We start from the raw sequence: 16,736 nt of genomic DNA, 5'->3' as shown, positions 1-16,736 counted from the left end.
GGGTTTTTACAGGCCTAAAGATAAATGCTCTGTCGTTTATCAGTATATTAAGATATGCTTTCAGAAAGGGCCAAGTCACATAATCATCATCGTTTATTTTACTTAATGTGGAAAAATACCCAGGGTTTTTTGGAGGAGGATGACCCACGCCCCAGACATGGAAAAATACACTACAAAGCAGTGAAGAACTGTTCTGCTGCGTAGCAGTAGGGGAGTAGGTCCTAATCATTTAGACACTTGGGTCTAGGATGGAGCAATAGCTTAACTTTGCCAGTAGAACAACTTTGATTTCTTCCGGTCTCACTGCTGCAGGTCTCAGTGAATTATTTTTCACTTTTGATTGTCCGTGAATAGAGAACGTTTAAGTAGTTGGTCAGTTGTGTCAACACCTTCTTAAGTCACTGTAACTAGATTGCTTGAGAGCCAGCCCTTACATAAATAATGAATGACCTTTTTATTGCTCTTTTTGATGTCCTTTGTCATACTAATCTCTTCAGCCTAACCAACTACATTCCCTTTTTTCCATATTTACATTGCAGTGAGTGATACCTATGCATAATCTAGTATTCCCATCATCATACTATCAGGATACTGTTTACTTAGTTTTGTATGTAGATATCACGTGGATTTAAGTGAGGAATTCTTTATCCTAAGGGATTATAATAATTATGTGTTGCTTTTTCCCATGGCTGCTGGTTTCAGTGTTGACAAAACTTCAGTGTTTAATAACTGTGGGAAATAAGATGGACCAAAATTGTTACTGCTTAGTGTTATCTTAATTGCCAGTTGTAAGAGCAACTCCTAAATGACTTTACAGAGATACATTTTGGCTTTGTACTTAATGTTTCTGTCAATATTGGGCTGATAACATATGGCTCACAGTGAAACAAGTGTTTTGAAATGGTTGTTCTCATCTTTGTTGTTGATCTGCCTTTATGCAGTGGGTTAGGCATCATCCTTAAATTGTGTGTAGCTGAGAGTCTGGAACAGAGGCAGGCTTAGGGACATATTGAAAAACCCAAGAAGTTCCTTTTTGGTTTCTGAGTAAATGTCTGCCATGAAACAAGCAGTAAACTGAAGAATGCTTTCTTTTCCAAGTCGAGTTTTGCATACAGAAAGATTTCTGGGTATTACCTATGGAGGCAATTCGACTGCTTTTCATTAGATGTCGTTTAAGCACCGTTGCTAACTTCCATTGCTGTTTTTCAATGCTGAAATAAAACAAGCACGGGAATGCCGGTAAACTTTAATAACTTTAATGAGGTGTGTTAATGTATAGGTAGTCACTCTACTGAATTCCATGCTTGGAATTGTGAATTCTTTATTAAAATGTTGCTTTGGTTGCCTGATAGTATTAAAGGGAAAGCTGTTGCAGGTGCTACTGTAGTGCAGTGCAAAAGAATACCATTTTGAAAATTTCAATCCCATTCTTTCAGTCTTATAAATTGCTTTCATTATTTTTTTTTTAGTCTTATTTTAGAAGGGGGGGACATTGTTGCCGAATGAATATGTTGCCACTATTTTTTTTCTGTAAATCCAAAGTACAGCCCTTTCTTTATTACTTAGACTTAATTACCAAGGTTAGTATTATTTAACAGCTGTTGAGAACCTTGAAATCTACTATACGCACTGTTTGGGTAGAAAGTGGAGTTAGCAAACATAAGGCCAGCAGTGAAGATAGACATCAACTAGCCTACTTATCTATTTACACTTTGAACCTGAATTTGTTTCCTGAGGTGTTTTTTCTATAAATAGATCAACATTTTTAAATTAAATGTTCTAAAAGCATGTGCCAAGGACTCAGATTCTTTAATAAAAGCAGTAAGATGAGATTTGATTTTAAAGAATGGAAGATAAGTGGCAGTGTTAGCTCTGGGGTGTTCTAGATTAGTAAATGGCAGTTTTCTTGTTACTCAGTTACCAAAGTGTGGAAAATTTTCTTCCATCCACATAAACTACTTTGCTTCATTTGGGCAAGTGACAGTTCTTTCTGAAATGATTGTTTAAAGTAACAGACCTACACCTTATATTGTTTACTGAAACAAAACAGTCTATTTTAGCTTTGAGGTGTTGAATATAGTTGATAGCATAAGTATAATAGAAACAGAATTGGGCATTTTTAGAGAAATGGGTGATACACTTCAGTCTTTGATTAGAAATGTGATACTTGTGCATCAAAGTCTTGAGAAGTTGTCTTTTTTTAATTGTGGAATCCTACTTGTTTTGTTTTCCTTTTCCCCCCATCTTTTTTGTGAGAACTGTTGTGCTACAAGTATAATTTAGTTGATGACACTTGATCTAGTCATTTGCAAGAAGAGCTGTCTGTTTATTTCTTGTCCCTTCTCTGAGAGCCAGTTCCCTCACTTCATCTTTTATGATGTGTTTTTTAGCTGTTTTTGGGTACCATGTCTTCTATCTGAGCACTCTGACATGCTGTCTTCTGTTAGGCATTTTCTAGCATGTCAGAAAGAAGTTTTACATAAATTTGTGCTAGGATACAAATTTCATTTTTTTTTCTTCCCACTGTGTTGGTGCAGTAAACATTCCCTGTGAGGGAATGCAAACTCCTGATGTTCACTGGGTGGACAAATACCTCTAAGGCTAAAACCATGTACTGGGTAAAGGAGAATTAGTTAGCTGGGAAAACTTGAAACTTGGTAATAGAACTGAATTTAGTAAGTGTTTTAATAGCTGTCCTTTTGGCAATGTTAGATTACTTTGTTAACTGTCGTGATAGACAGACAGCATGTGTTGTTCAGCCAAAGCCAGAAGTGTTACTATTTTTTGCTTGATATTTTTTAGGTGACAGTTTTAGTGGAGTCCCAAGTAGCTCCCATGGGAAAAGCATTTGTGAAGTGTGTATTTTCAAGCATCAGTGGCTTTTGTGGTGTAGATAGTGCTGTTTTTATTGGAAATGGAAGGGCTGCTTAGGGGAGAGTTTGAGTGACTCCTTTGCTTTTCTGCTACAGTTTTGCAGTCCTAGTCCCTAATGCTGGTTGTATTTCCTTTTCCTCCACTCTGGTCCTTCAGCACAATATCCTAGTACTGGAAAAGTACATAGATGGCTTTCTGCTATGTTTCTTGCCTGGTTCCTGCCCTCTGCTAAGTACCTCTTAGTTGTGGTGCAGCATCTAAACTGTTCTCTGTAGGAAAATTTTGCATGCTTTTAAGCATTTAGAAGGTAGTGAATTCAGTACCCTCTTACAATTTGTCATCTGAGTTTGAATTTTTTTACAAAAGTCCTTTGTTTACTGAACCTAATGGCACAGAAACAGTTTTCTGGTCTGAGAAGCTTTGCTGACATGCTTTGAATCTTATTGCATGTATTAGAATAATAACATTAAATACTGATTTGGACTTTCTAATGTCAGTAGTGTTATAGAATTTATACATTTTTATCAACTATATGAATATTGTTCTTGTATTCTGTTAATCAGTTAAAATTTTTATCAGGTAGATGAGGGAAACTTAGTAATCAAATTCTGTGCAACTGAATTTTTTGTTTAGAAAGAGAAATGTTTAGTCAGAGGGTTTCCTGCTGCAGGAGGGCTGCTCTGTTACAGTGCAGGTGGTCAGGACTTTGGATATGCCCAAACAGCTGCTTGGGAAGGAAACACTTGGCCAAGCATGGGGAGCATCCAGGGTTTGCACCTGGGGAAAGGAGCTTGTGGTACATAATTTGTGCCGATTGCCACTGGTTATCCAAGGAACAGAGTGCAAAATAAAAACCCTTTTCTGAATTTCCTGTGCTCTTAGGTAAGCTTTTATTGTTTGCTGCCTGGGGTGAAGCAGTGTTGGAATGTCAGCCTTAACAGGCATCTACTGTTCCAAAAGATAAAGCCCTCTAAATAGCATCCCAGGCCATAGCTAATAGGCTGTGGTGGGAATCCCATCAGCCAGTCAGCAGGTGGGCAGCGGGCTGATTCAGCAAGAACTTTGTCACCTGTAGTTTTGCATTTGTGCATCTTCCACATTTCATTCACTTTCAGCTTCTGGTTGATATGTTTAATCTGCTGGCTAGTGGATTTTTCAAGCTTTTAATCCCTGCATTTGAAAAAACTGCAGTTTGCTGGAAGGCTTCCTCATGTGAGCCTGCAGGGAATCTGTGTGTATCTGGTGTTTCCTTAAGTCAGAAGCAACTCTGGCATTATGTTTCCCTGCTTTTCACTAAACAGACCTCGAGTTATTTCTTAGATGTTTTCAGTGACATCATACGTGCCTTGAAGTTTTTGCAGAGAATTATTCCCAAATCCTCTTTAGTTCTGTGATACTAGAGATAGGTGACTCTGCTTAGGCTAAAGATAGATCTCCTGGTTGCTGGCTGTCTCACTGGAGTGGTTCAGCTTAGAGCAGATGGCCATAAATGGAAAGAGCAACTGAAGAGAGACAGCTACCTTGGCCAGAGTGTGGATAATGGGCAACAGGTGTTTCTGCAGTCACCGCTTTTCAAAACCTTTACAAGGGCGAGGAACATGGAGCTGGCTGGGCACAGAATTGTATTTTACATCGTACATTGGGGTTTTTTAGTGCTGCTGCTGTGTTCAGGGTTCTGTGATCTGCACTGTGTCAAACTTAACTGTGCTCTCTTCAAGTTACATTATTTTTGATTAATTAGTTTTCCTAAACTTTCAGAACTTGAAAAAGTAATATTTTTACCTTCTTCCCTTAGTTTTTGCATAAAGCACACCCTTTATACTTTTGTTGTGCTTTGTGGTTTTTTTTAACAACCAACCTGCTAAAATGAACTCAAAATTATTTTTAATGTCAGAAAACAAAACAGGATGTATATTTTGGAAACTAGTCTTGTATTTACATATATGTATATACGTAGACATGTGTATGTATATATTTATCCAATAGATTGAAACTTTGAAGAGGGGTGACCTTTAGATTTTAATGGGATAATAGTTGGAGATGGTACTACTTCTCTGTTCTGCTGTGTTAATTTATAATCATCCTCATCACAATCTGTTTTTTTTCTGGTTAATTTTGAAGGCAGAAGACAAATCTCAGTCTCTTTCTGAAAGCTTTTGAACTCTTCATGGAAATGAGGAGCTTGCTTGTGAACTAGAAATCTAATCTAGGAAGTGTCAGTTCTGCTTGTCTTATGTCTTCCCTAAATATTTCTGTTGACAGGAAGGTATAAAAGGTGTGAAGACATCTGATAATCTTGTGTTTTTCTTGTTAAAGATTGAGAAGTATAGTTGTACAGGGATACATGTGGACTTCTATAAGTAACCTGTTCTCATAATTTTTCTTGTATCCTTCTGCAGTAGAAGCATCAGTTCATGGCAGTAATGTGCACTGCACAGATAAGACAATTGAAGCCGCAGAGGCCTTGCTTCATATGGAGTCTCCTACCTGCCTGAGAGATGCCAGGAGTCCTGGTATGTCAGCCACAGTCTCTGCTCTGGGAGCCATTTCTCCTTCTACTAATCAGTGAGACAAGCAAAGTAGGCAACCTGTTTCTGTGGAGAGCTGTATGCTGTTTAAAACATTTGCTGCATATTTATAAACTACTGATTTGTTTGCGTTTTACGTGATTTCTCCACCCTGCAACACATGTACTTACAGATTAAATTATTTATCTGAGAGGGGTTGTTGGGAAGAGATAGCTGAGTAATGACATATTTAAAATTCATTTTTCCCCCTAAAAATTGCTGAAATAAAGAGTTATTTTAAGGGAAAAGTATTTCCATTCATCTTTCTGTTTTATAAAGAATACCCAAAACCAATGTGTTGCACAGTGTTACCAGTCTGAAAAATCAAACCTTAATGTTGATGGCTACTTTAACTGATGTCCCTTCTGAAGTTATTTAATATATGTTGGCTGAAATAATGGTCAAACTGAAATGCAAAAGCTACAAAATAGGAAGTGGAGATCAGAGTAATGATCAAAGATGAAGCTCTCATTTGTTTAAATTGAAGTTGAGTTTGGTTCTGAAGAATATTGGTATGGTACTTGTTTTTGCCTAAAACTACTGACAAGTGTGCATGTTTTTGGGAGTTGGATTGATTTTCAAGGTGACAGAATTTTGGAGCAGAAACTTAATACACTGTTGCATCTGCTTTGTTTAAAATAATTTTATGTAAGGTACATTAAAATAATCAGCTAGAAACTTCATCAGATATTCTTTTTTTCTTCTCTTGTAGTGGAAGTTTTTGTCCCTCCTTGTGTGTCCACCCCAGAATTTATCCATGCAGCCATGAGACCTGATGTGATCACAGAAACCGTGGTGGAAGTATCAACAGAGGAATCTGAACAAATGGATGTGTCTCCCGTTCCAACTTCCCCTGATATCCATGAACCAATGAAAAAGAAAAAGGGTACATATGGCTTTTCATAGGAGCAATCTCAAAATTTTACTTCTGTTGTCCACTGCCATGGATGGTGCAGTTGATGCAGGGGAGGATGGATTGGATGGTCTGATCTCTTTGCTCATACAAACAGATTGATGGGAGTTTGAAATGTGGGTTCTTAGAAAAATGGGTCTGCGTCAAGCAAAAAGAGGGAGCAAGAGAATTGGCTTTGACAAACCATAAGGATGATGGTTTCTGTGTTGTGTATTGTAGCACAAAGTGGAGGAAGGATAGAGTATTCAAAGAGGACATTTCTGGTGGGTAGTCTCTGGTGTCTGAAATGTGGGTGTATTTGGTGAGATGGTAGACTTGGGGTTCATGCAATGAAGCAACAGGGTGAATACTAACTTAAAAAGAAACATAAATCAGTTTACAAAATCATTATAAGATCTTCTTTGTGAAATTTTTATCTTTCCTGTCTAATTGGCATGTATTGGAGGAGAATCAGTTCAGAACAGTGTTTGATTTCTAAGCATTTTGCTATCACGTTGAGGTTGGCACCTAGTAAGGTTGCTCTCTCTGGTCTAGCAGTTTTGTTAGAGGCATCAATACAGTTCACATAACTTGAGGAACATTGATTTAATACTTTCCAGACATGTTGAAATGGAATATTTACTTGTAATTTAGAAGGAAATAAATGCAATGTAGTGATAAAATGATACAAGTCCGTGATCTGTGAGTCTTAGAGTTAATAAAAATGCACATTAACTTGTCTGCAATTGAGGAAATTCTGCCTATGAAGTAAGCAACCAAATGATAATTAGACTGAATGTTCAGTAGTAATCTAAGAATCTAAGTTTATCCATCCCTGTGGTGAGGAACCAGCAAGGGGGTTGAAATACACAAACTGCTTTTTTCAGCAAAGGCAAACTACAAAATTTTACTCTGCATTTGATTAATACTTCTTTTCCCCCATATATTATGTGCAGCTGGCCGTAAACCCAAGACACAGCAATCAGCTTTATCTGATGGGTCTCCAGATCTAGGTATAAAGAAGAAACCTAGAGAAGGCAAAGGTATATTTTTCCATTCACTGAGTCTTTAAAGATAAGCAGTGTGTCTGCATGGTATTCATCACAGGAAATGTACATATCTTTAAAAATGTGATGGATGAGATTGTATTGACTTTATTAGAGTTTTATTCCATTGTCTTTAAATTTGTTTGTACAAGATCTAGCACAAGGATGTATGCTCTAGGAGTCTCCTCTAGTACCCTCCACAGTTATTAGGCTTTCTCATTTTTTATTTGCTTTACTTTGTGGTTATTGACTCGTGATGTCTTTTGTGTTGTGCATCAGCTTAGTGCTACACATATAATTTATTAAGCTACTGCTGGAAGACTTGCTTTCAAGTAGAGGCAGCATATGAGCATTTAGGAAGGTGATGGTTGGAAGTAAAGGTAATGAGATTGGAAATATGATATCTTAGTTAATTGACAAACTTCAGACTAATAGGTTCAGTTTAGTTTAAGGAGACAAACAAATGCTGATGTGTTTCTGTATTGGTTGAGTGGAGAATTATGTGCAGAAGAGTTCTAGTTTCCTAATGTCCTTGGACTTCGTGCCCCTGCTATTCCTTCAGCAAGAAGACAGACTGGGACATTTGCTCACAGGTTACCTTTGGGGTGCTGTGCAGTGTATCAGGTCTTCCCTGGCTACAGGTGAAAAATCTGGATCTCACCTCCACTTGGTGCACTGGAAGTTGTTCTGAGATGTTGCTATAGCTGGGAGTAACAAAGTTTAGTGACTTGGAGTAGCAACATGCATGTTTAGTGACTTGGAGTAGCAACATGGCTGAAAGAGTGTGCAGTGGTCAACTCCACTGTTATTTTGACATTTGTTTAAAGCAAGGTCTCTGCTGTTTTCATAATTCCTTATCTGGCTACAGCTCCTGAGTCATCAGGTTTGTCAATAGGGCAAGGAAGAATGGGACTGACTTCATGGAGATGTTTGCTCATGGAAACCAGTGCAAACACTAATTAAACTTCCCTGCAATGCCCAGAGTTGCTTTAGATTTGGTGTAGCAGTGGAGTTCAGTGGAGATGACGGATTTTGTATCTGCTGTATTTAAAAATACATCTTGTTTAATTAGTTCTTTTTTCTGTAGTCTTCTTGAATCCTTGTCTTTCTTTCTATTTCAGATTTTAGTATTACAGCTTTCTGTTACCTGAACAGTACTTTCCAGTTGTCCCAAGTCCTAGTTTCCTGGACAAATAATTTGAAAAAGGAGGCCTGTATGTACCCCTGCTCTCCTTTTTGTGCTGGTGAATTCAGCTCTATAGCTTCTTGTTTTATAAAGTGGGAGATGGTACTGCTCTCTGGTTTTCAGGAGATTTTTTAGCTTTCTTTTAAATTTATTTTATTTCTATGGCCCTTCCTAATGACCTACATATATCTCTTGTTCTCATGAAGTATCTCATTCCATATTTTATACTACAACTGGAATAAATAAATTAATTTTTTCTTGATGTCCTGCAAAATATTTTGTTAACTGTGTTTAATTTTTGTTACTTATTTTAAAAAGTGCTTGCAAAGGTAGGCTATTTCATATGCAGCATGGGTTTGGAAAACCAGGAATTATTCTACAGTTTAGTACTATCAGGGTTAAGTCATGGAGAAAGAGAGATGATTGTGCACATTTGGAAAGGGGATCCCTTGTTGGCATTCCTTCCTTTTTGCATTCTGGGTACTTGGCTGGTGCAAAGTGAGGCAGCTGTAAATCTGATTTAATTGTGCTCTACAGTTTATTTATTCTCATGAAGTTCCTGTTTGCTTTCTAATCCTGAAGCCCACTTATGTTTTTGCAAAAACTCTGTTACAGACCTACAGCATTTGGTGATCAACCCAGAAATTCCCTTTCTAAGGAATAAAACCCTAGGGATTAATTCCCTGAAATCGAGGATGATTTAAAGATTCCTGAGTTCTCTTGTTGACTCTTTCCTCATATAGACTTAATCAAATGTCTCTGACATCTAGTTGAATTTTGGTATTTCTTGGGTAGGTACTTGCTGCTGTTTGGAGCACATTGTAAAGTACAATTTTTCTCTGTGAGTTGCTTTTCGAGAAAATGGAACCTGTGATCTTTTTTACCCTTTGAGGTTTTCAAAGATAGCTGACTTCTCAAAATCTGCAACAGTGGTCTCTAATCTGCCTTAATTTGTTTTAATTATCTTTGCATGGCATAACAAATACTATGGTAGGCCATTAAATCTCAAGAATTAATGACCTTTTTTCACACACACGCAAAAATACAATTTGGTCCATGTCCTTGGAGGTAAAGAATTGTTATTAATGTTCTGAGATTATTGTTCTTCTGGATCTGTCTTAGTTCTCCCTTCTCAGAAACTTGAGGAGTCTTTTCCAGCTGTGCACATTGGAATGTGATATGCTTTTTTTCTTTGGGTTCTCTTCCCCTCTTCCTAAATGTTCATGGTCTGGTCAGAGTGCAGACAGACCCTGTGTTACATTCTGTGGCGTCCTGATAGTCGCTGTCACAAACTCCTTCCTGGGCCTTCTCCAGTGAAGATGGTGTACCTCTTGGAATACCTCACAAGTGCATTACATTTTTAAGCCTGACTCCATTTTATGTGCCCCTAATTACAGAAAGGTACATGGGATCCACCCCCCCCCCCCCCCCCGTGAATACTCTCTTTTAAGAAGCTGGACTGGGTTTGCACCTAGAAGGATGTTGGTCACTCAGCAACATACACTCGGGAAGGGTTAGAACATGGGGTGCCACCAGTTAGTGTGAGAGCCCCAGATCCTGGACAAACTTAACCACAGTTGAGATGGTTTGTTGCTGCAGGTTGTATGCCTTTTAAAAATTACTTATTTATATCCTCCTGTTCTGCAATGTCATAAAATGTACTGGCATCTTCATGCCCCGTTTGATCAAATATGAGTAGAAACTTCTAGCGCTCGTCCTGCTGAATAGATAGGTACTGACTTGGAACACCCTCCCGTACTTCTTTTCAAGGACTGAGAATAGGTGTTGGATTGAACAGGCAGGCTCCTGTGCTATATAGTTTATCACTTGGATTAGCTCTTTCAGAATGTAAATATTTATAGAAACTTCATTAAACTTAACAGAATGAATGAATATGTGCAGGTTACATCCTTTGTGTAACATAGCTTATAATGCAGGTCATATGGAGAACTTTCTGTTATTTTTAAAAGTGGTTTTCTAACACAAAAATGCTTTCTGATTATAGGAAATACAACATACTTATGGGAGTTCCTGTTGGACCTTCTTCAGGACAAAAATACATGTCCTCGATATATTAAATGGACTCAGAGAGAGAAAGGAATCTTTAAACTTGTGGATTCAAAAGCTGTCTCCAAACTCTGGGGAAAACACAAAAACAAGCCTGACATGAACTATGAGACTATGGGAAGAGCTCTGAGGTAAAACCTCTTAGATCCTTAGGTTATCTATTACAATTTAAAATCTGCTTCTTATTTTTGCCCATAGAAATATAAAGGGTATGAAATTTTAAAAGCTTTGCCCTTTTGCAGATTTAGCCTTCAGTCTTGCAGTCCCTGTAACTCTTTATGTTACCGGTAAATTTGCAATTTTAATTCCTGAAGTATGTATTTGAAAGGTAAGATTTTTTTCAGGTAGATCCTTCAGATCATTTGTCAGTGTGTTCTAGCAGCTTCTTTCCATACCTCCTTACACTGTAGATTTTACTGTGATTACTTCAGGTTTTATTGTTAGCACAGAAAGAGGTTTTCTTTAAAATTTTGATTACTACTTAATTGTACTTTCCTTGCAGATACTACTATCAAAGAGGAATCCTGGCAAAAGTTGAGGGACAGAGGCTTGTGTATCAGTTTAAGGAGATGCCAAAAAATATAGTTGTCATAGATGATGACAAAAGTGAGTCCTGCAATGAAGATTTGTCAATGCCTACAGATGAAAAGTCCCTGGAAAGAGTGTCTTTATCTGCAGAAAACCTTTTAAAAGCAGCAACCTCTGCACGTGGAGGAAAAAATTCCTCTCAGTTAAGCTGTACCAGAACAGAAAAAGCAGTCACCAGAGTTGTAAATATTGCCTCACCAGCTCATGACACATCCTCATCTCATCCTTCTACTACCACTGCTACTGTCCCAGCAACAACAGCTCCCAGGTTTGTGTTAATGGGGCTGTTAAATTTCCAAAGTTCTATTGCTGGATGTGCAAAAGGTTTGGGGTTGGGTTCTTTGCTTGCTGGTTTGGCTTTTTCATTTTTTTGTTATGGTTTGGTTTGGGTTTTTTTAAGAACCAGTTAAAAACCTGTCTCTCTTAGAACTGTCTGTACTTGTTGTCATCTGTGATGGTGCCCTGTGTTTTGGCCTAAACACACACGTTTATTTTGTAGGACTGTTCGTGTGGCAATGCAAGTGCCCGTTGTCATGACCTCTCTGGGACAGAAAATCTCAACTATGGCAGTGCAGTCAGTAAATGCAGGGTCACCGTTAATAACCAACACAAGTCCAACCACAGCAACAACTCCAAAGGTAGTAATCCAGACAATCCCTACTGTGATGCCAACCTCTGCTGAAAATGGAGACAAAATCACAATGCAGCCCACCAAAATCATCACAATCCCTGCCACGCAACTCACGCAGTGTCAGTTGCAAACAAAAACGAGCCTGTCTGGGTCAGGAAGTATCAACATTGTGGGAGCCCCATTGGCTGTTAGAGCACTAACCCCAGTGTCCATAGCTCATGGGACACCAGTAATGAGACTGTCGGTTCCTGCTCAGCAGGCCTCTGGCCAGACTCCTCCCAGGGTGATTAGTGCAGTTCTCAAAGGTCCAGAAGTTAAATCAGACACAGCCGCTTTGAAACAGGAATGTGAAGTGAAAACACTGCAGCTGGTAAAAGAGGAGAAGCCAGTGGATGGAAGCAAGACTGTAACCCATGTAGTAGTAGTTAGTACACCCTCAGCTATTGCCCTTCCTGTAACAATGAAAACAGAAGGAATCATCACGTGTGAAAAATGAAGAATCGGTTTCTTCCAGCATGGACTTCTAACTGTTACGGTTTTGAATATACTGACGTGATTGGGGGAGGGATGTGGATGCCACCACCAAGTCATAAAGGAGAGTTTTGGAATGTTAATAAACACGCATATGTTGAAGACTTACTGGAAAAAAAAATTACTTTCCCGTGTTTCAGTGGGAATTAAACCACACTGATACGCTGATAAAAACTGCCTCTTCCAGTTGGGAACCAGCTGAACCTATGGAGAATGACAGAGAGAGGGACTGAAAAGGGACCAAACAATTTCACTACGCTACCAGTTACCAAGCTACACTAAGACCTGAAACACTAAGAGAGAGCTGTGTGAGAGGTTTGCCTTGGTTTTTAGTTTTCAGGGGGAGAGGAAAGTCTCATTGTTACACAAATGGCAAATTTGATGCATTTTATGTGCATACCAGCGATTACTACTGTGTGCCCACAGTACTCAACTGGTGCTATGTGAAAAACTATGCTACTAGGTGTTGTAGGAAGTGAAATAAAGGAGATTAAAGAGCTTCTAAAAGAAGACAGAGGCCTGGAGGGATTTTTGTATCATACAGCTTAAGCAGATTCAAATTGAAAGCCTTAGACTGATTTTCAGTTATCTTTCTTGAAATAAGCTAATGGCTTGTTTGTGTAAAGCTTTTTTATTAAAACGAATTTTTTAAAAACCTTGTACCTAGCACAGTATTGTTATAGAATAACATGTAACATATTTTGTATGGTAGTTAAAAGTCTGTCTAAATTTCTTAATCGTGGACAAAGTAGCAGCAGGTTTTCTGCCTTCTGCTGTACCATGCCTGTTTCTCTCACTTAGCCTTGACATCTGTGCATACATTTCAGTTTCAGCTCTACTCTCACTTCAAAGGTCACGCCCAGCATGAGCTTTTGTCAGGTAGTTCTAAACCTGTAAATTTTTTTAGTTGAAGTTAAGAGGGAAGTACCAGTGTTCAGAACGAACTATAATAGTTTGTATATTCAACATTTGAAGTATATTCTATTTTGTTGTACTCTTGTTTCAAAGTGTATTCAAGTAGGTTTTAATGAAATACAGAAAGAAAATTTAATGGTGTTTGGTGTGCTGTTTATTTTTTCCTTCTTCCTTTCTGCTAACCTGGTAACCTTTTCTTGAAATCTTCAGGCATTCGTGCTGATATAGATGATACAGTGTGAAATTTTGGGACTCCTCCCTGCTTCAAAGGGCTGACCAGCTCTCTCACTCATTTGTGTAAATACCTGTGAAGCTTGCTGTAGCTGGTGAGGTAACTTCTGTCAGGGGTCTAGTTCTTAGATGTTTTCAGGATGGTGAGTGTAAATGTGAGCTCTGTGAACTACCTAACTGCTCCTCCAGCTACACCAGATATTGACTCCATATTTCCTGTCCATCTGCATGGCTTGAAATGCAGCTTACCCTGATTTCAGGGGCGCCACACTGGCACGTCAGGCTGTGGGTAGTCAGGTGCCCAACAGACCCCCAGTTCCTAGTGATATGCCCTGAAAAGTCTTCAGGGCAGGAACTTGGAGAATCTTGAAATTTAATTGAAGTCTGAATCATCATCCAAGTACTTCATGCCTGGAGGAGCAATTTTAACAACACTCTGGAACTGAGGTCTTCTGTAATGCTGAAAGACACCGGAATTAAATACTTTACATGATGAGAAGCAGGTTGCTTGTAGAGTCCTAGCAGCAAGACCCATTCTTCCCTTCAGCAGGTAAGAAAAGTGGAAATAGCTCCACACAGCCAGGCCAGCACTGGGGGGACTGTGAAAGGCTTCTGGAAAAATATTATTTTTCATCCTCTTGAGCAGGGAAGTGGAGTTTAAGAACAAAATGAAGCTGAAGCAGATAAAAAAAGTGTGTGTAAGGCAGCAATACAAAGAATCAAAAGTTCTTGCATATGAACTGTGTTTCTGGTATGGGGTAGAGGATGAAGACCCCTTCACACAAGGAAATGGAGAGAGAAGATGACTTTTTTCTAAGAAAGAGGTAGGAAAGGGAAGTAGGGGAAGCTGGGCAATCACTCGATTAATCTGGCAGTCTTGAGAGGCACTAATGTTCTGCTTAAAGGGAAATGGAGCAGTGCAAAGAGAGGCAGGTGGTACAAATCTGAGCCAAAAGACAAGGAGAAAGAAACAAGTGTTTTTAAAGCTACTGTTGTAAGTCCAGTCTGTAAGAAACCCTGTTCTAGATGGCTGTTACTTGATTGTATCTCAGAGCATGAAGTATCTATTTTGAGTATGTGTAATTAAGAACTTTCCTACCTAATTTAGATACACTGGAAGTCAAATGGGGACAAACTATCTTCCTGGAATTAGATTAGGATCTCCAGCTGATGACCTCCTTGTAATGCAAAAACTTCATTATGTAATGGCAAAAACTAGAGGAATGAAGGCACCCAACTCCACTACTGGTGGGGTAGTCAGCTGGTAGCCAGTTCTGAGACGCTGCCAGTGCTGCATCTTGCCACGGAACCAGTGATGGTCCTTTGGCTCTCTCCCCTGGCCACCAGTGAGTGGCACATGGTACTGGCTGCCAGAGCATACTCACCTGAAGTTCATGAAGTGCTGGGAGAGTCTCAGTCTGTGTGAGGTTGTGCTGTGACTGAAATGGAAAGGGGATTTGACCTGATTCTGTAAATAAGTATGTTTTTACTGTGGTATTGGAGGACGTGACCTCAGGATGAGGGAGCTTTGGTCATGTGACATCTGAAACAGATGAAAGGAACACTAGAATATTGAAATGATTAGTATCTAGCTATATTTCCAGGCTTTTGAAATCCCATTGAAAAACCTGTTGTTTTGTACATGGGTGAAAGTGGGGTTCCCTTTTACATGTGAATCTGGTGGTTCATGTAGAAGGATACAGGCTTAATTCATCCTTGGCAAGCAGTAACTCGTAGATGTGTGGGTAGAATGAAATTTCTGTGAAGTGAGTATGCTTTATACAGAAGGCATTGAGACATACACAGACTTGGTACCACTGATTTTGCAGATAAGAACTATTTTTATTTTTCAAACCCACTGTTATAAGTTATAGAATGAAAAGGGTGATACTGTGTAATCCAGAGGGGGGGAAAAAAATCTCAACTGTAAATTCCAACTCAGAATAAATGTGTGAGTATCAAAAATTAGCAAAGTTGAAAGGGAAATCCCACTCCAGAGACAACTGCTTTTGTTAGCTCTCTCTGGCGTATCTTTCCCAGTGAGGGGTTCTGGGCCTTGACACAACTCTGGGTAGAGCGTGCTGAAAGGAAGGCTGGGCTCTTGGGATCTCCTCCTAATTGATTTCATCAACTTTAGGGCTTTGGAGAGTTACATCTGAGGTGATCAGGGATGAGTGAGCCAGGGGCAGTCAGAAGTTGAGGAGAAAATGGAGAGGTGCTTGAAGCCTCAAGTTGGTACTCAGCATGACATGTGCAGCAGGGATCTCAGCTACATGTGAAGGTTGTTACTGCCAGAACAAGCTAAGTGCAATTCTGCCTTGTAGAGACAGTTCAGATAGCAGGTGTTAAGCTTATTAGGAAGATCCAAATGATACTATGTATTTGGGATCTATTTGTTTTCCAGGAGAGATAGTGTTTTAATAAGCTTGCAACAGCTTCTGCCTCTCAGCAGATGAAAGAAGTGGGTCATTTCTTCCTGCAGCTTGCTTGAGAGTGAGGGAAAAGTGTCACTGCTAAAGCTAAGGCAGCCTTTATTCAAGATGAAAGCAAGGGATCTGTGGAGCCTTTTTTTAGCCTTGGTGTGCTTATAAGGCATACATTCATAAGAAGAGCTTGGAAGACATTATTGTTAAGAGTCATACTGCTACACAGGAAAAAAATCCTTTCTGCTGCTTCTGAAAAATATTTAGTGCACTGATATTTATAGCTGGCAAAAGTATTTCAGTGCTGCAGGCTTGCCTCTCACTGCATAAAACAAAGCGAGAGCAATAATCCATTTAAGTTTTCCAAAAGAGTCTGTCTGCAAAATAAATTGTGGAATGTACTGGAATAAAAGGATGAAGCTGCCTGGGAACTCACCAGTTAATTTCTGCAGCCTATTTATCTTTTTATTAAAAATCCAGCAGAAAGGGTTCAACATTGCACTGTAGCAAGGATTTTCTGAACAGGACAGTATTAAGAATTGCCTTGAGATGGGAAGTCTCCAGCCTTTTCAGTTATTCCACCCCCCCTCTTGCCTTCAAAATTACCCTTTAAGGAGTTGAAGCAGTGAACATCTACTGTAACATGTCCAGGATGAAAGAATCCCAGCCCTTTCCACTTCAGAAGAGGTTCTGCAGTGATGGCAGTATCATACAAATCATGCTCTTTCTCAACAGTTTGGTATCTTGTTTAGGAGAATTAAGCAAGGGATGCAAGCAAGGGTATA

General features: G+C 39.1%; 1 protein-coding gene across 6 annotated transcripts in view; it reads left to right on the top strand.

Annotated features, from left to right (window-relative positions):
* The window catches only part of ELF2 (E74 like ETS transcription factor 2), a 37,269-nt gene extending 23,836 nt beyond the window's left edge, over positions 1-13,433 (top strand). For all 6 annotated transcript variants that reach the window (XM_030239056.2, XM_030239054.2, XM_050973874.1 and 3 more), the window contains 6 exons: positions 5,274-5,387; positions 6,154-6,327; positions 7,290-7,376; positions 10,571-10,763; positions 11,135-11,488; positions 11,720-13,433. In XM_030239056.2, the coding sequence (XP_030094916.1) occupies positions 5,348-5,387; positions 6,154-6,327; positions 7,290-7,376; positions 10,571-10,763; positions 11,135-11,488; positions 11,720-12,347 (1,476 nt within the window). In that variant the 5' untranslated portion in view covers positions 5,274-5,347 and the 3' untranslated portion in view covers positions 12,348-13,433. The remainder of the gene's footprint in view (positions 1-5,273; positions 5,388-6,153; positions 6,328-7,289; positions 7,377-10,570; positions 10,764-11,134; positions 11,489-11,719) is intronic.
* The last annotated feature ends 3,303 nt before the right edge of the window (positions 13,434-16,736 follow it).

This window comes from Serinus canaria, chromosome 4 (assembly GCF_022539315.1).
Source record: "Serinus canaria isolate serCan28SL12 chromosome 4, serCan2020, whole genome shotgun sequence".
Taxonomy (NCBI): domain Eukaryota; kingdom Metazoa; phylum Chordata; class Aves; order Passeriformes; family Fringillidae; genus Serinus; species Serinus canaria.
This window is presented reverse-complemented; position numbering and strand designations above follow the sequence as displayed.